The sequence below is a fragment of the Pteronotus mesoamericanus genome, unplaced genomic scaffold (genome assembly GCF_021234165.1).
Source record: "Pteronotus mesoamericanus isolate MK-2021 breed Mesoamerican mustached bat unplaced genomic scaffold, CSHL_Meso_final contig_25, whole genome shotgun sequence".
NCBI classification, from domain to species: domain Eukaryota; kingdom Metazoa; phylum Chordata; class Mammalia; order Chiroptera; family Mormoopidae; genus Pteronotus; species Pteronotus mesoamericanus.
Window position 1 is genome coordinate 17427489 of NW_026555105.1, and position 15115 is coordinate 17442603.

The following is a 15115-nucleotide window of genomic DNA, read 5'->3' on the forward strand; positions in this document are numbered from 1 at the left end:
TCGCTTAGAACTAGGGACTGTGCCTTCGAGACGATGCTGCTCCGAACAACTTGGAGGCGGGTGGCTGCGGCGGTGTCAGTCGCTCCGGGCCCGAGAGCCGAAGCGCCCACTCGGGGTCTGCGCCTGCGCGGTACGCCCCGGGTTCCGCTCGCTCCCACCCTCGCAGAAGGAGCGGACCTTTATCCTGCGCGCCGCGACGCACCTGAATATTCCATAGCCTCCCTCTTATGCCCGCAACCCAGAAGCTCTGATTCTTCCCCTTGGCTGTACCCCTCCAGCATTCTCAGGCTGGCCTTCTTAGTAACTTCGCTGCGACCCCCGTCTGATCCCGTCCTGCAGACCCTCAGTGCCTTTGAGACTTGGCCTTCATACTTCTGGCCAACTTTTAGAGGTGCCAGTTGTTTAGCCAGATTAATCTTTATAGGAGATCTTACCTACAATGTCTCCACATTCCTTCTAAATGTCTTTGCCCTTTCAGAGGTCTCCCCATTCCCAACGATGCAATTTGAATATTGTCCCAACATCCCTCTCTAAGAACCCTTTCTCTGCTCTTATCTTCTTTCACAGTGCTCAAATCCTGTTTTCTTTCCTTTTTCATTAAGATTCAACCCCAGCATTCCTTAAATTTCTGTCCATCCGGCCTTTGCCTTCTGTTGTCTTGAATACCCTGTGTCCATAGTTTCATCCTTTCTCACTTGGCCCCTCCGTGCCATATTTTTGTCAGTTTTAGACCATGCTCCCCAGTCTGCTGTTCCCTCAGATACAGCCACTGCTCCGGAGGTGGAGTCAGTGCTGCGACCTCTGTATATGGATGTGCAAGCCACAACTCCTCTGGTAAGGATGGACGGGCAGCTTTTCCCAATGCTGTTTATAGGAATTACAGTGTAAAAGTGGTAATATACAGAAATGGCTGGATCCTTGTAGAACTAAGTGCCATTGATGCGTGTGTGCTGGGAAAAGCAGTGAGCCAGGAATTAGGAGGCTTAAGTTATAGTCCATTACAAATGGCTCAGCCACTTCCAAGCTATTGATCTTTTCAAATCATTCAGTGCAGGCACTATAGTACTAGTTAAAAGCATGGGCTTTTGGAATTAGCAGGACTGCTACTTAGTGACTGTGTGGATATGGGCAAGTAGTAAATGGATTAAAAAACACAAAACAGGCCTCAGTGGCTTGGCACATGATAAGCACTTGAATATTAATGCAAGGTTTCACCAACATATGGACTCACGTCCTAGCCCCTTGTAGATCAGACTTCCTAGTAGGAATGGAAACACCTGCAGAAATGGCTGTCAGGACAAGACAATGTTTGTAGATTTCCTGGGGAGATGGTAGACTAGCCTGATTGAAGGTGGATTGGGAATGGGAGTATATTACGTTGATAATTTGTTTAGTATCTGAGGAACTGTCGGAACGTTTGCAGCCTAATCTAGGCAAAGTCTGAAGGTTTGAGTGTGTTTGGGGACGTCTGAGGAAATGGACTGGGACCTGAGTTAACTATGGGCTCAAGAAGACTGATCTGTTCTGTTGTGTTCAGGACCCTCGGGTGCTTGATGCCATGCTTCCTTACCTTGTCAACTACTATGGGAACCCACACTCCCGGACACATGCTTACGGTTGGGAGAGTGAGGCAGCCATGGAACGTGCTCGCCAGGTTAGTGCAGATGATTCTAGGAGGTACTGATGGCAAGATTCAATGGCCTGTGGGAGGCATTTTCTTCTCTGTAAGTGTGGGTGGAAGTAGAAATGGTTTGGGGCTCTTTCAGAAAGACATTCAGAGAGCAGACCTTGGAGTCCCCCTGAAGGCATTTGATAAGTTCCCACATTTCCTAGCTAAATGACCTTTGGCAAGTTATCTAATTTTTCTAAGCCTCAGTTTCCTTATATTGCAAATGAGATTTTAATAGTTCCTACTGCCTAGTGTTATTGGGTGAATTAAATGAGACAATGCTAGCTATGATGTATTTACTAACATATATATGAGCTATATATATCTCAATGGTGATTTCTTAAAAACATCAATATTATTCTTATTATTTTGTATTAATGGGCTGGAAAAGAGCCTGGGATCTGGGACAAAATTGAATTTATTCTTGCCTGACCCTAGTAGGTGCAGAGCTTCTTCTCGGGCAGTTGATAGAATGCGGTGGAGCTTTTCTTGATCTAGAGCTCTGTCCTAGCTGTGTTCTATAACCACTACTTTCCTGGGGAACTGATGTTACTTATCTCTGTTTCTTGGTTTGCAGCAAGTAGCATCTCTCATTGGGGCAGATCCTCGTGAGATCATTTTCACTAGTGGTGCTACTGAATCCAATAACATAGCAATTAAGGTAAGAAAAGGGAATCAGGGGCATATCGTGGCTTTGTTGACTTGGGAGATGGTGTTCTATCATCTGGGCTTATGCATGTATTTCCCAGCCACCCATTCCCACCCTATTATAAAGAGAAGACACAAGCACAAACTCTTTCTGATTTTTTTGCTTCCTCAACCCTTTGCTCCTATTGAACTGAGGTAAGTTTAGTAAGGTAGTTGGATAGGAAAGGAGGTGGCTCTTGGACCATTAACCACTTGATTTTTTTGGACAGCACCTACTTCAGAGATGAAGTGATTTGGTCACAGTGAAGTCCAGAATGCACTTGTAATTGGGCATGTTTCTTAGCTATATATATGATTTCAGAGCTGCCCTCCTCTCAGCCTTCCCTTTTTTTCCTATTCAGATATGTTTGTAGCAAGTTTCTCCCATTTCTTTTTTTTAAAAAATATTTTATTTATTTTTTAGAGAGGAAGAAGGGAGGGAGAAAGAAGAGAATCATCGATGTGTGAGAGGTACATTGATGAGGTGCCTCTCGCATGCCCCCAGCTTGGGAACTAGCCCACAACCCAGGCATGTGCCCTGACTGAGAGTCAAACCAGCAACTCCTTGGTTCTCAGGCCGGCACACAATCCACTGAGCCACACCAGCCAGGTCTCCACCTGTTTCTTTAGATGCCCCCGTTTTCAAGTATTGGTTTTTGTGGCATTCACTTGGTCACCCATTCTGGGATAAGTCACTCTCTCCTTGGAACATAAAGATATTTGGTACTTACAAAAGTAAAATGCCACTCTCAGTAGTCAGTGTTTCCTAGAACAATCACCTTTGATTGAGCCTGGTTACCAGGATCACTTGTGTAAATGCTCTGGTTCTGATCAATTGTGGGCTGTTGTTAGTTCAACTCCTCCACCACCTCACACTGTTGTCTTGCAATGGTGCTTCCAGTTTTTTTTTGTTTGTTTGTTTGTTTTTTTGACCTGTCGTAAATGTAGGAGGCTTGGGACAGGCTCCAGAAACATCAGCCTTCTGCCTAATCATGTTAGCAGGAAATTGTCCTTTCTTTGTTTTGCAGAGACCACAGAGCCAGGTCCCTCCAAAGAATGGGGATGGTTTTCAAACTTTGAAAATGTTTGTTTTGAAAGGTTCCATGGGTCCCAAACCTAGGTTAAGGATTGCTAAGAATAGTTGTGACAGTATTCTCATTAGTCTCCTGGATAGGTAGAGTAAATATATATCTGCTATTAGAGCATTCTACACTGTGGGTAAGTGGGATAGGAGAAGGGGAACTTTGAAATGTTTTTCTTTTTTTGTTCCCTTGTCTTTAAGAGCATATACTTTTTATGTTGTTTTAAATTTAGCTTAATTGTTTTTATATTCTGCTTTTAAGGTAGTGTTCTATTATAAGTTCTAGAGGAATGGGGTTTCACATTTTATTTTTTAATTTTTAAAAAGTAATTAATGTATTTGTGGTAAGATTTTTTAACTCTGTAGAAAAGTTTAACATAAAATGTAAATCTTTCTCCCCTATTCTGACCCCGAGTCCTGCTCCATGAAGTTAATTCTACACTAAATCTGTTTAGCGTTGTCCCAGAAAAAAAACTCTACATATATACAAATTTGCTTTTAATATTTTCACAAATTGTAGCATGTCATATTTATTCTTCTGTAGCTATTAATAACATATCCTATGTCCTTTCATTCCCAACTCCATTATTTTTAATATCACTACATTCTTGTTTATGAAGTTGTGTTATTACAACTTAGTATTTATTTTATTATTCCTTCTCTTTTTGAATGTGTTTAACCTTTCCATTTTTCTTGAGTATTATAAACACTACTAAGGCATATTTTGTCTCTATTGCTTCACCTATTTCTGCAATATTTCCCTAAGGTAAACTCCCAAAAGAGGAATCACAGTTAAAGAATGTGAATACAGCTTTTAAGACATAATTCTACATAATTCTCTGAAGAGTTATAGCATAAATACTGCCATAAGCAGTGAGTGTATGAGTTTCACTTCTACACTGCCAGCTTTGAGTATCATTATCACCATATTTGCATGTTTTGCTATTTAAATAGAAATAAAACAGAGAGGCTTTTGCTTGGGGGAAAAGGATAAGCATGTTCCCTATTTTCCACCTGTGAATATATTTGGTCTTTGTTCTCTGTTCCTGGTACAGAGCTTCAAAAACCTTTGGAGTTTCCTGGATGATAAGATTGTCATTTCTTATTCAAAACAAGCCCCTTTGGACCTTATCCGAGTTTATGGTAATGAGGTGATTCATGGTGGGCCCTTAGTTTCTTTCCTTTTTTTTTTCTTATTTTTTATTTTTTAATTGATTTTAGAAAGAGAGAGGAAGCAGAGAGCAAAGAAGGAGAGACAGTAATTTGCTGTTCCACTCATTTATATATTCACTGGTTGATTCTTGTATGTGCCTGACAGGGGATCGAACCCACAACCTTGGCATATTGGGGACAATGCTCTAAACAACTGAGCTACCTGGCCAGGGCAATGGGCCCTTAGCTTCAAGGGAAAGGCTGGTTGGTCACTCCAGAACTATCAAGGATGTGATTAGAGGAGTGGAACTTCTAGCTCCGAGAGTGGGACTGGAGATTGAGTTCAGTCCTGTGGCCAAAGATTAAATGACTCATGCCCACATAATGAAACCCCCATAAAAACTCTGGACAACGAGGCTTGGAGGAGCTTCCAGGTTGGTGAACTCATGGGTGTGCTGAGAAGGTGGTGTGCCTAGCTAGATTCCACAAGGAGACAGCACAGAAACTCTGTACTCCTCCTCACTCCAGACCTGACCCTACGCATCCCTTCCATTTGGCTGTTCCTGAGCTGTATTCTTTTATTATAAAACCCTGATCATAAGCACAGCACTTTTAGTGAGTTCTGTGAGTCATTCTAGTGAATTACTGAACTTTATAGGGCTGTGGGAAGCCCTGGATTTGTACCAAGCTGGGCAGAAGTATGGATGGTGCTTGTGACACCCAGGACTTGTGGCTCGCATTTAAGTGGGAGCAGTCTTCTGGGACTGAGCCCCTTAACCTGTGGGATTTGCGTTTAACTCTGGGTGTTAGCATCAGAATTAAATTGATTTGTAGGATACCCAGTCAGTGTCAGAGAATTGATGTTGGAGCCTACCACCCTTGCCCACTTTCCTTTACAAATGGGATTGAAGTCATTGCTATATCTCTGACTATATTCTCCTTCCTTCTACCACCACCATTTATAGGGGGTGGCCAGGTTTTACAGGTCACGGAAAAAGCACTTGATCACCACCCAGACAGAACACAAATGTGTCTTGGACTCTTGCCGTTCACTGGAAGCTGAGGGCTTTCGGGTCACCTACCTCCCAGTGAAGAAGAGTGGGATCATTGACCTGAAGGTAGGACTGGCTCCTGGTGGGAGGGAAAAATTCGGAGGAGCATGGCTTCAGTCTATAAATCTCCCTCTTCAGCCTCAGCTCAAGCCCAAAGGAAGGACTAGCGCCAATGATGAGAATGTGTCTTAGAGAAGTAGGCCTGGCAGAGAAAATGACAGTGTATTTGTTGGGGTGGTCGGTGATGTGGGCTGTGAAAGAATTCACAAAGAGAAGAAAGTGTAGGCAGGGGTGTCCAAACTTTTGGCATCTCTGGGCCACACTGGAAGAAGAGTTGTCGTGGGCCACACATAAAATACACAAACACTAACGAAAACTGGTGAGCAAAACAAGGCTTTAAGTAAATTTACAATCCTGTGTTGGGCTGCATTCATAGCCATCCTGGGGTGCAAGCGGCCACAGGCTGCAGGTTCGACACCACTGGCTGAGAGCCAAGTTTTCATGCATGCTTCAAGAGAGGAGAGGGGCTTGGTGCAGAGAGATACACCAGCACTGAGGGGTGGGGGCTTTGAACTTTTCTTGGATTATGAACGGGGGAGATTGTGGATGTGCTGCCTCTAGGCTGTTTGGGGGTCGTTGTAACACAGAAGGTTTTGATTGGTTTTGCAGAAGCTGCAGTTTGCTCCAAAGTTATCTTTTGCCTGCAGCTCTAGGTTGTGGGGAGGGGCATTAGTCCTTCTGTTCTTGTTTTCCAGTAATTACCAGTCCTGGGGATAGAAGCTCAGAAGAGTAAAATGGCAGTCGTGTTTAACAAGGTCATAGGCCTGCATAGCAAATGGCACCACAACAGCAAATGATGCAGGCTTTATCATTTCAACATTCCCCTTTGATTTCTTCTGTCATCTTCCTTTTCTCCGAGGATTTATTTCTCAGCTTTGTTGGTGCTTCCTGGTTTGTGTGGGAGCCACTGGACATAGTGCAGGATGCCAGGGGCTCATATCATGGCAAAGCTCTGTCCTCCTCCTCCCTTACGCTGATGTCTCTCTCCACTCTAAAGAGGGAGGGTAGTTTTTAGAAGAATGTTTCCCACTTTGCACCATATCTTTATATGTACATTTCAGCTAGTGAGTCCAAGCACTTAGCCCACCAGATTTTGGATCCTAGCATCCCTAGATAAATCCTAAGATACAGTTTGTAGACAGAACCCTGTATTGTACACTTGGAATTAAGGTGGGAACATAAGGATTACATGAAGATGGAAGAAAACAAGGTGGAGAAATCTCTATGATTGGTTTTCAGGATAATTAACAAGATTATGTGCTCTAAGGGTGCTTACACCTCTGAGGGGTGTGGAAAAGAGGATTACTCTGGCTTTTCAAAGGTGTGTTAACCTAGATGGCCTAGAAAATGGATAGGAAGTGCTAAGGCAAAGCTAAACCTTTTATTAAGGAAGTTATAGGCCTGGGGCAGGAGCAACCACCACACCAGCTCAATTAGGATTTTGTTTGTTTGTTTACTAATAGGTACCCAGTAGTACATATTGTTTTGACTTAAAACAATTTTTTAAATTGATTTTTTAGAGAGAAGAGGGAAGACAAACATCAATTTGTTCTACTTATCTATGCATTCATTGGTTGCCTCTTGCACGTGCCTTGGCTGGAGATCAGACTTGCCACCTTGGCGTATCTGGATGACACTCTAATTAACTGAGCTCTCAGGCCAGGGTCCAGTTAGGAAATTTTTTTTAAGTTTTTATTTATTTATTTTTAGATAGTGGGGGAGGGAGAGAGAAAGAGAGGGAGAGAAACATCAATGTGTGGTTGCCTTTCATGCAACTCCTACTGGAGACTTGGCCTGCAACCCAGGCATGTGCCCTGACAGGGAATTGAACTGGCGACCTTTTGGTTCACAGGCCAGAGCTCAGTCCATTGAGCCACACCAGCCAGGGCCAGTTGGGAAATTTTTGACCAGATCACCATATGAAGTTACTTTTGGTCACTGATTTAGCACAGCTCTCCTTTTTGTTCACAAGTTTTACAAAGAACAAAAACTGCTGAAGTGTTTTCCATTGTCGCTGTACCATTTTGTGTTCCCACGAATAGTGTACGAATGATAAAATTTCTTTGCATCCTCGCCAGCATTATTGAATTGTCACTATTCTTATTTAAGCCATTTTGATAGGTATGTAGCAAAAGACTCCTTTTCAAGGCTAAGCTTGTCTACATTCTTAGTTAGGGAGGACTACTTGGTAGTACTATATAGTCTCCTTACTCCTGTTACTCTTAGGACCTGGAAGCTGCCATTCAGCCCGATACCAGCCTGGTCTCAGTCATGACTGTGAACAATGAGATTGGAGTGAAGCAGCCCATTGCAGAAATAGGTGAGTATCCTGGATACTCACCTGTTGCTTGCCTACCACTGGGATTCTTCTGAGGAGCAGGAGTGGACTGGGCGCTATAATACTTCATAGAGTGCAGTGAGAAAATCTGGGGAAAGAGACATGTTGTAAATGGCATAGCCAGTATTTATAGCCAGGTCTAGTACGTTTTATGTTCTTTTCATTTTTCTGCAGTTGGTGCAGTAAACAAAACAAAAAAAGAAAAGAAAAGAAAACATCTACTCTTTGTTCTCTTCCTCTTTGACCTTTTTCACTTTTGGATATCTCTTTGTTATGCTCACTTAGTGCCAGAGACTCGCCCTGTAACCTTTAAGTCACATTAGCAACTCTGTCTGTTAATTTCTGCCTCTTTTAAATAAAAAAGAATATGAACATTAATCTGATATATTGAAAGACCAGTGTTGAAGAGAGAAAGAGAGAGGGGAGAGAATGATTTTTATGGTTAGAGGCTAATGCCTGACACAGTTTTGCCCTAGAACTCATGGTACATTGTGGGACTACTGCTAGGTGACTTTCCAACATTGTTGTTTCCTCAGGGCGGATTTGCAGTTCCAAAAAGGTCTATTTCCATACCGACGCAGCCCAGGCTGTTGGAAAAATCCCGCTTGATGTCAACGACATGAAAATTGATCTCATGAGCATCAGTGGTCACAAAATCTATGGTCCCAAAGGTACCAGCCCCTTCTAGAGTTCCTCTGCTCTGCACCTCCCAGTAAACCCTTTGACAGGTGTTCCTTGGATCCATTTGGGTCTACCATTTCTCTCAGTTGTAAATTCAGAGTGCCTTGCAGAATGCAAGTGTTATTTATTTATTTATTTATTTTTTAAATCATTAGAAAAAGTTTACTTAGAAAGTTACAGAAGTAGTAGAAGTGAGCCATCTGGGCTGCGTAGGCTGGGATAACAAGTTACAGAGTCAGAAGAAAGGGCCTTTGGACAAGGCTTAGGAGAGGGGAAGGTGAAGGTAATGGTCTTTGGGGAAAGAAGAAGGGGGTGGGAAAGGCTTGGAGGGGTGCTACAAGTGTCACTGAGCAGCAGCCGAGAACACTTGTGTATTTGTAGATCCTCATAGTTGCCATGTAGCATACCATTCTTCCCTGTCCTCTTTAGAAAATCCTGAGAAAGCATGTAGACGTCAATTTGGTTGAGGATCGGGGGTTATGTCCAGCTACCTTGCCTCCCCTCTATGCAGAGTAACATTCTTTGAGTCCTTCATTCCCCTCTGTCTTGCATTAGTGTAGAGGAAGGTTGTGTGGGTTGTACATCTCTTGGTGTTTGTTCCTAGACTTGGTCGTCTGTGCTCCTGTTCGTCTCTCAAGAATACTTGTTTATTTCATGGGGTCTTGGCCTACGAAAGTTTTCTAGCTAGAATTCTGCCTCTTTACGCCAGCTTTGTGAAAATACTGTTGTCCTCTATTTTATGGAGGTAGCCATAAAAAACAAACAGTTCCTCCCCTTGTCTCTGGGGTGAGGTCCTGTGATGGTTGATAATGCTAGTACCCTTTCTGTGTCTGCAGGGTATATCATCTGAGTGTACACCCTGTGGGAAAAAGTGTGCTAGCTCCTGGCAGTATGTAAGATGACTTCTTCTAAAGGTTCCCAGAGGTGGCAAAGTGTTTTTGTAAGCTACTATTTTAAAAAGCCCAACTGCCATTCTATCTTTAACTAAAGTTTGCTTTTATTGCCTTTCATTGAAGATATAGATATATATGTGTGTGCCCCCAGCTGGGGATCGAACCCGAAATGTAGGTATGTGCCCTGACCAGGGATCAAACCTGCAACCTTTTGGTGTATGGGATGATAATCCAACCAACTGAGCCACCCAGCCAGGGCAGGAGCTACTTTATTTTTATTTTTAAATTGTTTTTAATTTATTAATTTTAGCGAGAAAGGGGGAGGGGGAGAGAGAGAAAAACATTGATTTGTTGTTTCACTTATTTATGCATTCACTGGTTGTTTCCTGTATGTGTCCTGCGCAGGGATCAAACTTGCAACCTTTTTGGAGTATGGGACAACACTAGGCAACTGAGCTGCCCTGCCAGGGCAAGGAGTTACTTTAAACATAAAATGAGCCTTTACTCCTTCTGCTAGTTACCTTTCTGATGTTAAATAATTTTGATAAATATTATGTATGCTTTTGCTGTGTTTTTTTCTTTTCCCTCAGCTCTTTTTATTTAAAAAAATTCAAGCTTACATAAAAGTTGAAAGAATATTTTTGACCCCTTTAGAAAGTGATATTTTATTTCATCTGAACTTTTCTTTTTCTCTTTTTTGTAACAAACTTTGTTTCCCAGGAGTTGGTGCCATCTATATTCGCCGTCGGCCCCGTGTGCGTGTAGAGGCCCTGCAGAGTGGAGGGGGGCAGGAGCGGGGTATGCGGTCTGGGACAGTGCCCACACCCTTGGTGGTGGGGCTGGGAGCCGCGTGTGAAGTGGCACAGCAAGAGATGGAGGTATGGAGAGACCAGTTCCTTTTCATGGCTTTTTCCCCTGTGCTGGGCCCCCTGTTAGAGGTTTCTCAGCATGACTGAGTCAGATCCCCACCCCAAGAGGAGGTTTAAGAAAACCATCCTTGTTCTGGTGCTGCTGGCATCTTGTTCTAGAGAGCGGTGTTATGGACTCCAAAATCCAGGCCCTTTCAGTAGATACCAGCTCATTTATTTTTGGCATATTAGAACCATGTGTCTAGTTACTTAGCACCTTTGCATATCAGGTGCTGTGCTCAGTGCTAGGGATACAGTGTTCTCCATGAGTAACACAGGATGATAGGTGGGTCTGATGCAGAGTCATTTCTGGGCACAGGAGGATTCCTCATCCAATGTGTTTCTGTGCTGTTGGTGGTCACTATGCTTAGTTCTCCCTTGCTTGTTCCTCAGTATGACCACAAGCGAATTTCAAAGTTAGCAGAGCGGCTGACACAGAAGATTATGAAGAGCCTTCCAGATGTGGTGATGAATGGGGACCCTGAGCACCATTACCCAGGTATAAACATGCCCTTTCTATTCCCATTCTGAAAGAGTGTGAGACTCTGAGACTCCTATCATAGTGGTTCTTTCTTCCAGGCTGTATCAATCTCTCCTTTGCCTATGTGGAAGGGGAGAGTCTACTGATGGCACTCAAAGATGTTGCCTTATCTTCGGGGAGGTAAGTTGGACCAGACAGATAGGAACTGTGGTAGGACTGATTAGCTTGGCTTCTAAGTGTTATAACAGATTATTAAGCTTCCCAGTATAGAGATGGCAGGCACAGGAGCTCTTAGTTAAGAGCAGAGGTCATTTTGTAAGCATCTCTTTTTTTAGCTAGCTGGGCACAGGCTAAAGTTTGCCACTCTAAGAGGGTTTCCTGGGGTAGAATTTTATGCCTTTTGTTGACCCAGGAGATGCATGTATCTGTTCTAGTATTATATTAATAGTGTTGTGGCAGGCCTCCTAGAATTGAAGTATGCTTTAAAGGCCACCAAGGGTTTTAAAAGCTGACATTTAGGCTGGTAGAGTATGGTGTGTTCAGGCATAGGGGAGTGAGCACATGTTCTGCTGCCTCTTGTCACACTAGCTCATGTGGTGTCACACTGTGGCAGTGTCCTTGCTCAAGGAGTTTATCCTTCATATGGGCCAGAGGAGCTAGATCCATATCCCAGAAGGTGCAGGTCGCATCAGGCCCTTTAGCTCTGACAAATGAGAATGTCTCTTTTGTCTCCATGGTATGACTTCAGGGACATGGGAAGTGGGACCAAACAGGGGTTTGGGGCCAAAAGCAGATGTTTATGATGAAATGAGCAAGGCTCTGTGTCTTTCTCCTCAGTGCCTGCACCTCTGCATCCCTGGAGCCCTCTTATGTCCTTCGAGCAATTGGTGCTGATGAGGACTTAGCTCACTCTTCTATCAGGTCAGTCAGTTGAGCTGCACCCTCTTTTGTGTATTTCCTCTCCTGTTTTCGTGTTCCTCAATCTAGTTTTCCTTATCTCTTCTTAATTCTTCATGAAAGTTTCTGGAGCAGTGATTTTTCAGACATCATTGAATATCACCTGGGAAGTTTGTGCAAGATACAGATTTCTGAGTCCCACACTCAGAGATTCTGATTCACTGGGTGTGGAGGAGTAGGAAACATCTCAGGTGATTCTGATGTGGCTGGTTCACAAACCATAGAAACTCTGAAACACTCTGACCTAGAGTGGGAGCACCATGCTCTCTCCATGTTCTTTGTAGAGTAGAGCCTCACTGAGTATTTGCTGAAAGAACTCATCTCGGCGCCAGAGCTCTGATGCAGAGCTCTTCCCCTGTGCCTTTTTCAGGTTTGGCATTGGCCGTTTCACTACAGAGGAGGAAGTGGACTATACAGTGGAAAAATGCATTCACCATGTGAAGCGTCTTCGAGAAATGAGGTATGCACTGCTGTACCAGAAAGAAATGGCAGTGCTGGCTCCTCTCTTGTCCTTGTGCTCTTGTGTTCACACAGCCGGAAACTAATGTTACTTGGATTTTAGGATTTAGGTGTTCCACAAAGCAAGAAACTGGATATCCTCGGCTACTTGTTTTCACAATATGAAAAAATGTTTTTAAAAACTAAAGAAGCACATTCATTTAGATGTTTTTCATTATTGTTACTGATAGTATTAACAGTTGTCATTGTAGTGATATCAATACAAAATTTGTGACCTCCAGATTAAATATAGGACAACTCCCAATTAATATAGGATTCTTGGCCTAGGAGCCAATGTTGGCAGCTTCCTCTCTAAGCCATTACTCATCCCATACCTATTCTCTTTGGCAGCCCTCTCTGGGAGATGGTGCAGGATGGCATTGACCTTAAGAGCATCAAGTGGACCCAGCACTAGAAGAAAGGACCTCTGACATTGTGCTAGCCTGACTGCTCCTGCCTCATCAACCCATGCACAGCCCAGCACCTTGTTACACCCAGTGGGTGTTTCATGTTAAAACCAGAATTGTTATAATCAGTTGACTTCAGCATCAGCTCATCTCCAAGGCAAAAACACAGGAATACTATCTTTCTGGGGGTCTTGGCTGCTTTGGTAGGGAACACTCCTCCCTATTTCTCTCCAGGAGTCCTTTTCTGCTCTAATGAGGGGGTGTCTCACCCTGAAACAGGAGGAACATTTGTTATGATATTGCTGCTGGACACGTCTATATCCTTGGTGGGATGAGCCAAAACTGAAAGAAGGCTCTTTGTTCAGGGACCCTGGTGCTGCACTTGGACATTTGAGTTGTCACTTACAGCCATGAGCAAGACTGATTCCTTCGGGAACAAACGTAATCAACTATGATTTAATCTTTTTTTGTGGCCCCAAAGGCTACCTTTTCATATCAATTGTAGACTAAACAGATCTTAGAAAGCTTGTCTTTTCTCTATCCTTGTATTCTTTTCTTTTGACCTAGTAGAGTGAGAAATACCTCTTTGATCCTACCTATTATTCTAATAATTTGATTCTTTTTAAAAGTTTGTTAATTTGCAGATTGGAGAAGTAAAATCATATTCCTCTATTTATTCTGTGACTTTATGAGAAGCCCAAGGAAAATTTCAAGATGTGCTTGGGAATTGTGGAGCAGACTACTACTACAATTGATTTCCATAGATGACTCAGTCTGCTTGCATATCTCTTCTTTCAACAGTTATTTGAGTGCCTGTCAGGAGCCTGATATTGTTCTGGACCAAAAAGGACCTTGCCCTCATTCTTGTGGAAAGACAGAAAACAAAGAGTAAACAAATAAGGCTATTATAGATTGTGATGAGTGCTATGAAAGAATTAGAGAAGTAAAAGGAAATAATGGGGAAAAACTACTATGCTGAGTATACTATGAAAGCTTTTTTGAGGAGGTGTTAGTTAAGCAAAAATGTGATTTCCAGTCATGGATAAAGCTAGGAATGAGGGAGGGATGAGAAAGCAGCAAAAGCAAAGGGACTGAGGTATGCAAAAGCATGGTGTATTTGAGAAACCAATAGGCCAGTGCAGCTAGTATAGAATTTTTCCATTTGTGGGTCTGAAACCATAAGTGGGTAGTTACCAACAACACATACAAATGAGAGTAAAGTAAATTAGACTACATTACACATATTTTAAATATTCTATAATTATATATTTGCATGCATATGCCAAGTTGGAAATGTATTGCTTATGTGGGTGGTGGTCAAAAGAGTTTGAAAGCCACTAAGCTAAAGTATGGTAAATGCAGATAAGGGAAGAAGATGAAATTAGAAAAGTTTTTAAAATAAAATTTAAATTTTGCATAATTTTATGTATGTATTTATTTTTAAAGATTTTATTTATTTTTAGAGAGGTGGGAAGGGAGAGAGAAAGACAGGGAGAGAAACATGGATGCGTGAGAGATACATAAACCGGTTACCTCGTGCATGACCCCAACTGGGGTCCTTGCCTGAAACCCAGGCATGTGCCCTGACTGGGAATCGAACTGGCAACCTTTCAGTTCACGGGCCGGCACTCCATCTGCTGAGTGACACTGTCCAGGGCTATGTATTTATCCTTTTGATTTATTGATGAGAAACATTGATTTGTTCTTCCACTTATTTATGCAGTAATTGGTTGCTTCTTGTATGTAACCTGACCTGGGATCAAACCCACAACCTTGGTATATCGGATGACAATCTAACCAACTGAGCTACCCGGGTAGGCCTGTATTTTGAACAATTTCAGATTTTGCAAAAGGTTGCAAAGATAGTACCGAGTTAATATACATCACCCAACTTAACACTGGTTAAGACCCCTGATTTTTTATTTTTTTAACTTTTCTTTAAAATATTTTATTTATTTACTTTTAGGTAGAGGGGAAAGGAGGGAGAAAGGGAGAGAAACATCAGTGTGTGAGAGCGATACCCACAGTTGCCTCTTGTACACCCCTAACTGGGGACTTGGCTCAAATCCCAGGCATGTACCCTAACTGGGAATTGAACCAGTGACATTTTGGTTCACAGTCTGGTGCTCAATCCAGAGTCGCACCAGCCAGGGTAGGGCCTCTGATTTTTTAAAAAATTAATTAATATACTTATTTTAGAGAAGAGGGAGAGAGAAACATCCTTTTGCTGTTCCACTTATTTGTGCATTCA

General features: G+C 42.7%; 1 protein-coding gene across 2 annotated transcripts; it reads left to right on the forward strand.

Moving 5' to 3' along the window:
• The first annotated feature begins 4 nt into the window (after positions 1-4).
• Positions 5-13540, forward strand: NFS1 (NFS1 cysteine desulfurase). Of its 2 annotated transcripts, XM_054573827.1 has the most exons (14): positions 5-130; positions 725-834; positions 1538-1654; positions 2247-2330; positions 4493-4588; positions 5555-5707; positions 7928-8021; positions 8576-8710; positions 10334-10491; positions 10915-11020; positions 11101-11182; positions 11840-11923; positions 12330-12419; positions 12809-13540. In XM_054573827.1, the coding sequence occupies exons 1-14, from the start codon at positions 34-36 to the stop codon at positions 12870-12872; spliced, it is 1470 nt and encodes a 489-aa protein (XP_054429802.1). In that variant the 5' UTR covers positions 5-33; the 3' UTR covers positions 12873-13540. The 2 variants fall into 2 exon arrangements, with proteins under 2 accessions (XP_054429802.1, XP_054429803.1); XM_054573828.1 differs by lacking the exon at positions 4493-4588.
• The last annotated feature ends 1575 nt before the right edge of the window (positions 13541-15115 follow it).